This window comes from Epinephelus fuscoguttatus, linkage group LG4 (assembly GCF_011397635.1).
Source record: "Epinephelus fuscoguttatus linkage group LG4, E.fuscoguttatus.final_Chr_v1".
Lineage (NCBI taxonomy): Eukaryota > Metazoa > Chordata > Actinopteri > Perciformes > Serranidae > Epinephelus > Epinephelus fuscoguttatus.
The window spans coordinates 10,981,590-10,993,821 of record NC_064755.1 but is presented as its reverse complement, the minus strand read 5'-3'; the positions used below and the strand labels follow the sequence as shown (position 1 = coordinate 10,993,821).

General features: G+C 39.1%; 1 protein-coding gene across 1 annotated transcript in view; it reads left to right on the top strand.

The window, feature by feature from the left end:
* The window catches only part of LOC125887102 (spondin-1-like), a 140,641-nt gene that overhangs the window by 100,210 nt on the left and 28,199 nt on the right, over positions 1 to 12,232 (top strand). Inside the window, exons 7-8 of the mRNA XM_049573635.1 lie at positions 4,605 to 4,669; positions 8,794 to 8,995. Of these exons, the coding sequence (XP_049429592.1) occupies positions 4,605 to 4,669; positions 8,794 to 8,995 (267 nt within the window). The remainder of the gene's footprint in view (positions 1 to 4,604; positions 4,670 to 8,793; positions 8,996 to 12,232) is intronic.

The window sequence follows — 12,232 nt, the reverse complement described above, 5'->3', positions numbered from 1 at the left end:
GCTGAGGGCTGCCATAAAATGTGCAGGACTGTTTCACAGGAACAGAATGAACTTCTTGTAGCCTGAATTGAACCACAGCGTGGAGAGTTTTTGGTAATTGCAGATGGTAGAGGGAGTGATGAAGAAAATTACCTTCAACATGTTTATCTAGAAAGTGGGAAATGTGTAATTACTGGTTTTCTTGCATTTGAACTACTAAGGTCCAAAAAACATGAACAGCTGTGGTAAAGTGTCTAACTGTGCCTATAATTCAGTATTTTGACATGCATACCAAAATTACTTAATTTTGTTGTTGTGTGGAATGCTAAGTTGATGGATGCAGGTGTGTCACAATGCAATGTTTAACAGAAATGAAGGGAAGTTGCCCCTGACCTTTCCTCCACCCCCATCCACCTTGCTGATGTTGGACAGTGTGAGGAACTGATATTAGATTTATTCTTTTTTGTTTGTTTGTTTTATTGGAGTGATTATATTGGATGTATTTTATTGTAATTTATCAATATTGAACTTCTTTTGACAGTATGAATAAACAGACCTATTGAATCTTGCGATTTCTCCGTTTTTCATAAGTGTTAAGATTTTTTATGCCTCAGCACTGGCGATAGTCGTGGCTTAAGTTTTTAGGTCTTCTGTCCATCCCATTCTTGTGAACGCAATATGTCAAGAATGCTTTGAGGGAATTTTTGAAAATTTGGCACAGACTTTCACCTGGACTCAAAGATGAACTGATTAGATATTGGTGGTCATTGGTCAAGGTCATTGTGACCTTGTAGCCATCTCATTCTTGTGAACACGATATCTCAAGAAGGCCAGAAGGGACTTTAATCAAATTTGGCACAAATGTCCACTTGGACTCAAGGATGAACTTATTAGAATTTGACAGTCAAAGGTCACTGTGATGTCACAAAATATGTTTTTGGCTGTAACTCAATAATTTATATGCTAATTATGATGAAATTTGACACAAATCCTGAAGCTGCATATGAGTCTGGACAGACATAAATATAACTGCAACTTGACTGGTTCGTGGAGGCATACAACCTTGAGGCAATAATTCTAGTTTGGGGAAGATTTTTTTTTGTCTTCTTTAAAAATTTGTTCTGGGGTGGGAACCGTTGCTGATCTAGGCCCGTAAAGCTTACTGAGCCAACATGACACGTGATTAAGTTTAAGTGATGGACAGTGCAACAAGCCCTTGAAACTGACCGACAAATGTGTTGTTTGTCATTACTTTCCAAAATGAGATGATAGCGGGTTTTCTAATCTGACATCCATATCCAGACATATATCTATTTTCAGGGATTTCCTAGTAGTATTAAATTCTCACTTTAAAAGGTAACTTGCTATTCTAGCAGCCAAAAATTTCCAGTAATGCTGGTTACTAACATACTTATATGAAGAGCATTTACCAGTCTGATAAACTGGCTTCAATAGTAGGCTAACTGAGTAAATCAGCTCACTTCAGTACATAAACATCTGTAGTTCTTTCTGTAAATACAAAATAAAAGAAAAATAAATAAAACCACATCAAGAGAGCATGATCAGCAACCAGCAAACACCTTGGGGCATCGGTGGCTTAGTGGTAGAGCAGGTGCCCCATGTACAAGGCTGTTGCCGCAGCGGCGGCTTCACTTCCTGTTTGGCTCTTTACTTCCTGCTTTCTCTCATGGTAATTCCTCTGGAATGTCTATCAATTTGGGGATACCTAAGCATTTTCCACTAGGCTACACAAATATGATTAATATGACTGTGCTGCTCTGCCACTCCTTTGGGTAAGGTTTGATAAGGTCTAGGCATGGAAACTGCTTGATCACATTTGCATGTGATTAGAAACAACTTGGTAATGGTCAATTAAAGTTATTTATCATCTTAAAAAGAGCTACTCTGTTAAACCTGCATTAATTGATTTTCCTCTGCTACCTTGGAGCAGCAGACTTTTAGGTTAATGTGAGAAACTTGTTTGCAAACAGTTGCTTATTTACATGTCCAGCAGACATGGAGCGACATTAGCATTCATTTGATGATGTGATGTTTTGACCACCTGATGAATGTTAGTCCAATATTCACTCTGATTTTAGTTCTGCTTTGATCTCCACAAGCTCTCAAGGGAAATGTCTGGCTCTCTAGTGGCTAAATGCTCCATGTGGTTCACCAGCTAGTCGCTAAGAGGGAGCTAAGGATCTGGAGGTAAAGACGAGTGGGCTTTGATGAGCTTGTCCTGAACTCTAGATAAGGTGACTGGAGGTGAATGGGGTGGAGGGGGGCATGATGATTCTGCCTAAAATGACAGCTGACAGGAGCAGAGAGGAGAACAGTTTGGCAGTAGCAACATGAATGGCTGAAGGAGATCGTGGCAAAGTTTGATTGGCTAACTAGGAGAGGGAAAGTCTGTAGTCAGTTGATTGGAGTAAGCGGTGGGAGTGGGACAGATGGAGAATTGTGAATGGATAGAGCATATAGAAAGTCTTCCTGACTGACCTTAAGCTGAGCTTCCTTAAGACTGAAAACACTAAGTGCATTTCCATTAACCCTAGAAATGCATAAAACCTAAATATTGCAATAAAAAACTGGTAATGGAAACACCTACATTTCGAAAAATCTCTAAAATATCGAGAAAAAGTTTTTACGCTCTGATGAGGTGGTTTTTCAGATGTGTCTATAGAAGTATATCACAAAAGTGTATTGGAAACACTTTTTTCACAAATATACATCACCGGACATTCAAGTCCTCTGTTAATTCCTCGTTCACGATCCTCTCCCAGAAATCCTTTATCCATGGTCGCTGCCACACATAAGGACTTTGCCTTTAGAATACCACTCGCTCTCTACGTCTTTGGTTGTAGACTAATGCAACAGCAGCAGTGGCAACCGAGATGATTGTTCCAGCTCTCAAGAGATTTGGAATGTCCATCTTACTTCCGCAAACAAAGTGGAGTCTTGAGGGACGAGATTTTCCGAGAATTACGGCTCATACGCAAAACACCTTTTAATGGAAATACCTGCAAGTCGCAGTTGTACTTTGTCGCAACTTTAGAAATATCGCATTTATTTTGCGCAAAACTGGAATGGAAACGCGACTATTGACTGTTGGTAGAAAACAGGTAATGAACACGTTACTGATCCATTCATCCACACTGACCTCCTCCCTGTGACATTTTACAGCTCTAGTAATGTGAGATGAAAATTTGAACATGGGTCATTTTAGACATTTCAATGAAGAAATAGCTCAGAAAACAAACAAAAATAAATAAACAAATAAATTAAGTGGAAAAAGATAATTTGCTCTAAATTGTTCAAATATTCTACACCCATAGCTAGCTTGTCAACATGTCGTGATTAGGTTTGCTAGCTTGACGTCCATATTCCTGCCTTGCATCATGCAGCATGTGTGCCTGCACTCCAGCACACAATGTACATTTTGTCCTGTTTTTTTTTACTGTTGATTTTGTGTCTATGTTGACATGACATCACGTCATGGACTGAGGTTTGAAAAAAGAACCTCTTAACCAGAAAATCCAACTGTAAGAATTGTCCCTCTCTGCCTGCCACTACCTGTCTGAATATTCACCCACTGCTGATTGGTTCTTCTGTGTATTTGTCTGTCCTTCTTGACTCCCTGCCAGTTTGTGTGTTTCTGTCCCACTGGCTGTCTATTTTCATATACATATCTGTCTATGACTGTCAGCCTCTGTCTATCTGTGTGTTTGTGTATGTGTGTAGGTGTGTGTGTATTTTTGTGTGTTTGTGAGAGGATGGAGTGAGGTCTAAGGCAAGTGAGGCCGAAGAGCCCCAGGCTGCTATGAAGAGAAGGATGGGCACTGACTTGTAAACTTGTTTTCATCCACACATGCAGACACCCACTAACACACACACACATACTCACACACACTTGTTTTCTCCACACAGCCCCAGGGAAGAGGGGAGGCTTTCAAGGCAACTGTGGAACCTTCAGTCAACCAGAAAAAAGGATTTTTTTTGGCATATCCCAACCTGAAGCTGTTGTGTGTTTTTTGTGTGTTTGTAGATTACTCTGTGTGTGTGTGTGTGTGTGTGTGTGTGTGTGTGTGTGAGTGTTTGAAAAAGAAAGAAATAAAAAAGATAGAGAAGTGGAGAAAACACAATAAAGGCTCATTAAACCAGAAAGGGCACATATGGACTTTCCAATTCCGCTCTAATCAACTGCTGCGCCACACTAAATCCATCATTTGTCTTCCTGCTTTTGGCTAAATAATTACGTCCGATGCATTATGATAGATAATGTGTTGTGCAGTGCATAAAGTGGCCGTAATGCTACAGAGAGACTATAGAGTGTGGTGGCTGCTGTGCAGAGTGCAGTTCCTCACTAGAATAACAGACAGCTATTATCATACAGCACAAATTCATTTTGTCCTGATAAGAGACTGATAAGAGGCTCTTAAGCCTTTTGAAAGTGGAACACACTTTGCTGTCCTTGGATGAGAGTACTCAACCTCAGTCATGTCAATTTGTCAATTTTGGCCTTTTTGCTGTCAGTGTTTCCTTTCTCTCTCTTTATAGTCATCCATTTAGTGACAAATTACTTCATGTATCTCTCCCTCACTTTCTCTGTCCCTTTCTCTTTGCAGGGAGATGAAGTACTGACTGTCATTAAAACTAAGGCTCAGTGGCCAGCATGGCAGCCGCTCAACCTGTAAGTATCACTCAATGTCAGTTTCACTACAGGTAACAGGAACTTTTGTGAGGTAAATTATTGAAAATTAAAATTAATTTTAAAAAAAATTGTGAAATAGCAATATCAACCTTGAACAAAAATGATCATCCTTTTCTGCTAAGAAATCAATATACTGTATATCCTTGGTATTAAATTGTGTTCTCATTTGGCCACAATTCTGATTGGCTAAAAGAAGGAATTTAAAGGGATAGTGCACCCAAAAATGAAAATTCAGCCATTATCTACTCACCCATATGCCGCGGGAGGCTCAGGTGAAGTTTTAGGGTCCCCACATCCCTTGTAGTGATCAAAAGGGAGAGGGGGTAGCAACACAACTCCACCTAATGGAGGCTTACAGTGCCCCAGATTCAAACGTCCAAAAACACATACTTGAAACCACAAAATATCTCCATACTGCTCGTCTGTAGTGATCCAAGTGTTCTGAAGCCCTGACATTAAAAGTTTTTTGGAAAAACATCATTTAAACTTTGTTTTTAGCCTCACTGTAGCCTGTAGTTCTAACTACCTCTCTGTACACCACGCTCACATGTGCACGCTTGTGTGCAAGACCAGTGAAAGCACGTGAACACACATGAAGGCGGTGCCCATGTCTCACGGTCTCGCGCAAGTGCACACACATGAGCGTGGTGTACAGAGAGGCAGTTAGAACTACAGGCTACAATGAGGCTAAGAACAGAGTTCAAATGATGTTTTTCCAAATAACTTTTTATGTCGGGGCTTCAGGAAACTTGGATCACTATGAACGAGCAGTATGGAGATATTTTGTGGTTTCAGTTATGTGTTTTTGGATGTTTTGATCTGGGCGCCGTCAGCCTGCATTAGATGGAGTTGTGTCGCCACCCCCTCTCCCCTGGGATCTCCGCAAGGGATGTGAGGACTCTAAAACTTCACCTGGGCCTCCCTCGGCATATGGGTGAGTAGATAATGGCTGAATTTTCATTTTTGTGTGCACTATCCCTTTAAAGGGATACTTTGCCAATTGTGTCATAATAATGTGGGTCGCATGTGTAAATGAACTGTGGTAAACCTTCCTCCATTTTAGCAGTGCCCTGATCTCCCTGCTCACTCCCTGCTTGAAGGCTGTTGCTCAAACTACAGATTGTACTGCCTAATATTTTGAATGACCCCCATCACCAGGAACACATTCTCTCCTTTTCTTTTGAATTTGGACAAAACTCACATCCCATGGTAAAATTATGTAGTGCTGATCAAATATAAACCAAGATACTGCTTTGCCTATTTCTCGCTACAACGTCTTCAGAAACAAAATTTTAGTGCACTTTTTGGCTGCAATATGAGAGTTCAACTTACCCCCATAAAATGGTTCATATGATATCTTACAAAAAAAGCATACACATTGGTTTGTATGATGTCTAAGTAATTAGTGCCCCATGAATGACATTACATACATCACGTTCAGTTACGTACTTAATGTAAAGTTACTTAAGTTAGGTTTAGGAAAAGAAACATGATGACATACCTTCAAATAAGTTCACTTGGTCTCACACAGTTCCAAACACCGGTCTCCTGAGGGAAAGTCCCATGTTATATGACCCATCCACCACACCGATCTGCCACCTTATGTAGACCACTGCCGTCTTTACTCCCATCAACACATTGGTTACATGATCACAGCTTCCCCAAAATATGTGGGTTATGAATTAATGAGTGCCTCATGATTGCACGAGATATATACAAATTCATGCACATTATTTTTTGTAGGTAAACGTGTGAACTGTTTAGAAAATAGCCTGGAGAGTTTGTATACAGGAAGTGGGCAGCATACAGTTTCCTGTGTTTTCAAAAGGAATGAAAATGAAAGAAATGGATATAAAATGGTAAAACTAAGCACTATTCTTCTAACTGTAATTCAAGATCATTTGTTACCAGCTGGCTGCCATATTGTTTTTAGACGGGCAACTCGCATCGCGTCACCCACCAGTGGAAGCGTTTACTGGTCCAGTGCAATGCAATGCATTTTGGTAATTGTAGGTTTTCCAACAAAAGCAAATGCCACAGCCCTTTTCCTCCATTTTCTCTGATCACGTAGCGCCAATCTCAAAAGTATTTGTGTCTTTCTACTACATAGATGGCACTGTTTTGTGAAAAGACTATCATCCCAGCTGTAAAATACTTATTTAAGTTTAAATTATTTTTCTGCAGTGATCGAGTGCTCATGAATTTTTGAGTCCGACTGAAAATGTCACTACTGTAATTTGACTGGCGTGATGGCAATCACATAATGGAAACTGACAGCCTGTCAGTTAAATGCTGCCGTGAGAAATGTCCACCCAGGGGGATGAAGCATAGACACAGACACACAAATTTATGGCTGCAGCAGTATCATTGTGTGTATTTATTTACAAAAAACAAGAGTTTAAATTTCCATTCAACTTTAAATCCTTTCTCTCAGACCAATGGAGCTTATTATATTTACACCAAGTTGAACATGTCATCCACACTGGAGCCCTTGATGGATGTGTTGATCATTTATCCATCATGTTTTCAGCAGGACTGTGCTTTACAAAGGCCATTATATTCTATGTTTCCACTGGATAAAAACCTCCTTTTTTGGTGTCTGAACTCCAGCTGAAGGATTACATACTTCTCTGTAGGTTGAGAAAATTGTATAACCTTGGGTTTATAAAAAGTTCTGGTCTGGTGGCCAAGCTAAAAACAATGCTGATTTTCTCTGTTCATGAAAAGTTTATATTTTGGAGGCCCACAAAACAATATGTCATTTCTTTTTTTTTCCTGTTGAAAAGCTGCCCAAGCATTCTTTTAAGCCAAGATTATTTTTTTTTGTTTGTTTGTTTTTTAAGCATAACATAATCTCTTTGGTTTGAAATAAACAAAGATACAATTCTTCCTCAGTGATCCATAAATTAAATTGTATTAATACATCTACATAATTTAGGACATGCTGCAGAAAGCATATGAGACACATATTTGATTTCTTCATTGTAGAAATTTTTAATAATGTGACCTTTTCTTGAATCACAAAGACCTAATCTTCATTATGAGCCATATCCAATTCCTAATTAGCAGGATAAGTACTTAAAAGTTGGAAAAACTTTCCATTTCTGACACACTCTATGAACTTTAAAATATAATTGAGATCCAGATACTATTGTACTGTCGAGTAATGTATGCATTAAAAAATATATTCTTAATTGTTTTATGATTCCTTCCTTTATGCAGCTCTTAAAAGCTCAGCCGACTATAAGGCTATTAAGACTGAATAGTCACACAGTCTGGCATCCTGTGCACTCTCTGGAATTAGTTCAAGAGCAATTAGAAACTTATCACAATTCTAGCCCTCAGCACTGCATGGTCATGAACACACACACACACACACACACACACACACACACACACACACACTAATGTACTGTATCTTTCACCAAACATCTGTTTAATTACCCCTCCTAGCATTGTCTGTCATTTGCGATATATTGTGCTACTATTATTTTTTACTAATGAGAACATTCACACACATGCATCCGCACGCACACACGCACGCACACACACACACACACACACACACACACAAATGCACTAACACTAATTTTGTTCAATTTTGCATGCAAAGTTGTCAAGTTGTTGTTGTACTTATTTGCACTTATGTCTTGGTTAGGTAAGACACAAGAATTAAGATATTAAGGACTGTTTTTAGTAAAGAAACTTCAAATTACCCTATTACATATATTATCTTTGAATATTTTATTACTTTAAGTAGAATTCAGACATTCAGAGAGAATATGAGAATATGAGCTAATTTCCTGCCAGTAATTGGATATTTCGGAGCTTCAATTACTCAGCAATTAGCAGAGTGTGACTCAGGTCAGAGGTCTTGACATCAGAGCTGGTGATTTTGCAAGTAATTAACTAAAAATTACAAAAGAAGAATATTAATAGATATGAAAATGTTTTCCCAGAGATGATCATGTTCAAAACATACTATGGGCTTTCTCATTGAAATAAAGTTTAAATTGAATTTGATTATCTGGATATGGCCTTTTATTTATTAATTCATTTTTTTTCCTTTTTCCTTTATATTCCCTACCCACCTTTGTCACCAGGCGAGCAGCTCCATCAGCAGAGTTTTCTGTGGACCGGACTCGTCACCTGATGTCTTTCCTCACCATGCTTGGGCCCAGCCCAGACTGGAATGTGGGGCTGTCAGGAGAGGACCTCTGTACCAAGGAGTGTGGTTGGGTCCAGAGGCTGGAGACAGACCTCATTCCCTGGGATGCAGGCACTGACGGCGGCGTCACATATGAGGTAATCTATACTCATTTTACTGGTTAGTTCAAAGGCATGTTGACAATGGTAGAAAGATGTAACATCCAGTATGGGCTTGCAGTTGTGTCACAACCTACTGAAACTGTTGCCATTATGGAGGACACTGGAGAAATGATGATGAAAGAGGGCACTAGTGAAATGATGATGAAAGAGGCATGTTCTGGTCACCCAGGGCCCAAAACAACAAAAAATGGTAACAAAATGACTTGGAGATGATAATGTTAACCAAAAATGTAAATGTAACATTTCTGTCAATAGGTCAATGTCAGTCTAGTTAACCTCTATTTTTGTTAGCCAGCAAACCATTGACCATTGTTAATTTGTTGTTTCAACAAATTAGATACATTAATGTAGAGGAGAGACAGCCAGGAAGCCTATTGAGACTACAACATTTTTTTCATATAACTTGACGCATAAGCAAGGAGTTTATCCTGCTAAAAGAAGTTGGTGTGAATATCTTTTAAAAGTCTTCAAGCATAACACCAAACCTTTTTTCAATCCTGCTTTTGGTTCTTTTTAAACATGAACGCATTCTTGTCTGTCATCCTATTGGTAGCCTTAATCAGTCTCTTTACTTGGTCTCTTTGGCCCTCTGACCCACACTGGCACTCACTTCATTTTCATGCTGTTCAGTATGTGTATGTGTATTCTAAAGTCCTATTCGCACAGAACTACTATAACAGGGGACCTCATGTGATCTACAAAAATGTAGAATAGAATTGACCTATGGCTAAGCCACACCCCCCTCCACTCACTCGGACAAAATATCAACATTCAGTGACCGGCGCTATGGCAGGTGTCACAGTACACGGCATTTTGCAGGAGAAATTGATGATTTTTGGAGACATAACGATCAGATGTCATTGGCTACGGTTACATGATGGCTTCTCATTCGGAATGAAATAAATCTGAATGAAATCCTTCAGAATTAAAGTCTTTCCAGGTAGTTTACATGGGAAATATTCATTCCGAATGAGGGTTTACATGGGAGATCAGTTCAATCGCCTTTATTCAGGTCTGCGCAAGGTTTGGGGCAGGGAAGGTTTCTGATTGGATAGGGGGCAGGGCGGATGTTACGTGTTTACGTTTACCGGAAGAAAACACTGTAGTCCTCGCTCCAGATAACAAGATGCTTGACGACGCCGTTCTTAGTGCCTTTTTCGAGCCTGTTTTGCTTATATTCTTGAAGCAGCAGTACGACAACAACCTTGTTCTGCTAATGCTTCATCTGTTGAGCAGGAGAAGGGAGATAGAAGACCCTGCTGTGGCGAATGGAAACTGGTGACTGCAACAAGTCCGACTGCTCTATCTCAGCCCATTGCTATGCAGCCCGTTGCTATGTGCGCTATATACGTCATCGCGCCAGAAGGGCAAGGAAACAAGCATGCACAGAAAGACCAGAATGAACTTAAAGAGGAATGAGTGTATACATGCACACAAATTTCTTTCATTCGGAATGACAAAACGGAATAAACCACCCCCTTTAATCGGATTTAATTTTCAGTCAGAATGATCATTTTTCAATCGGAATGGCCTTTCGTTCCGATTAAAAGTGGAATCAAACTGTCCATGTAAACGTACTGACTGAGAAGTAAAGGGGCCTAAACTACACATTGGAGGGATATATTAATCATTTTATTGTTAAGGAGGTCGATGAAGAGCTTAAATTACAAGCCAAAATTTACAGGTCCCAGTGTAAGCGTGATAAACTGCATCTCGTTGCCGTCACCATCAAAGACAACAAGATAGAGGATCAGCATTGTCCCACTGAAGTTAAGGTTTTTGGCTCAGAATATGAGAAAAGGATAACGTCCTTGTTACCATCTTTACCAAGAGTGTCTCTCCGTTAGTTTGGTGCTACAGTATTTACACTGAATCATTCAGCATAACGTTTGCCAACTTTTGTTATCTCTGCAATTACAGATGAGTTAATCAAGCTAAGCTCCAGAAGTTAACGTTAGCTTAACTAGAGCCCTTTGGAAAACAGCTAAAAATTATGTACGATTACAAAAGTACAAAACAGTTACAAAATAGGCTAATGAACTCCCAGCAAACAAGGTGACATGATGAACAATGCAGCTAGGAGCTAACTTTAGGCTAACTTTAGCTAACGTTAGCTAGAGATGTTAATGATAACTTTATATTTCTATCCAGCAAAGTGACAATATGTTGCCTCAAACACGATGTTGACTTACCTTAGAACAGATGTAGACATCCTTGTTAATCTTATTCACGTTGAGTTGATGTTGTGGTCTAACGTTACCGCAAAACTTTATCCAAAGGAGACAATTTTCTCAGTTGAGATGTGGTTTAGAGTGTAAAAAATACACCCTGTCGCCCAGCCTCTCAGAATACCTTGTGTCGGACTTGCATGTACCCCATGCACACTGTTTGACCATTTTTAACTTCAAATCTCAGAAAAAGCTCATAAAACCGAACGAAACTGACTTTCTGTAATGCATTTAATGGTTGCCGGGCAGAGAATGTCCAAGTGTATTGGAATGGCTATATGCACTGTGAGTGGCTCATGACGTTTGAGGGCGGGGCTTAGCCATAGGTCAATTACTCTAGAGTCAACACAAAGAAAGTATATTTAAATTCAAATACTATTGCTTAATAGCATAATTTTAAACTATTCACAGATTCTCTTTTGTTTTACTCAGAGTTAGTTCAAATGATTGCAGATTTGTTTTTTTAGTGATTTGGGTTTTTTTTTGCTCTTTTAGCCAGGATGGTTTGGTTTGGCGGCACATGTTGTCACGTAGGCCAGCCTTATAGGAAGAAAACAAAACACAGCTGTGTTATTTTTTTTAAAATGCATTTAATATTTCAAATTAATCATATTAATAATGATAATCCTTTAACGGGAAAGAGGCAGAAAAAAAAGCACAGCGAAAACAAGGCCTTGCAAAGAACCCCAATATGACCCCAAATTACCAAGATCCCAATTCACACTCGACTAATATTACATGACCTCTGTGTTTGGTGAAATATGTAAGGTAGAATTTTTACTTCAAAAATTATGCATGTGGTAGATTTTCACAAGATTAAGAGCACAGATAACCTTCACTGTTATTACAATTTTATAAAGGTCCTGTGTGAAAAGGATATTAGTTACAAGATGTTGTGATCATACGGTCAATAATTGAGGCAGTTAGCATGTTACTGATAATATTTTAAAGTTGATTAGACAGCAATATTTCTTTTTCCTTTAGA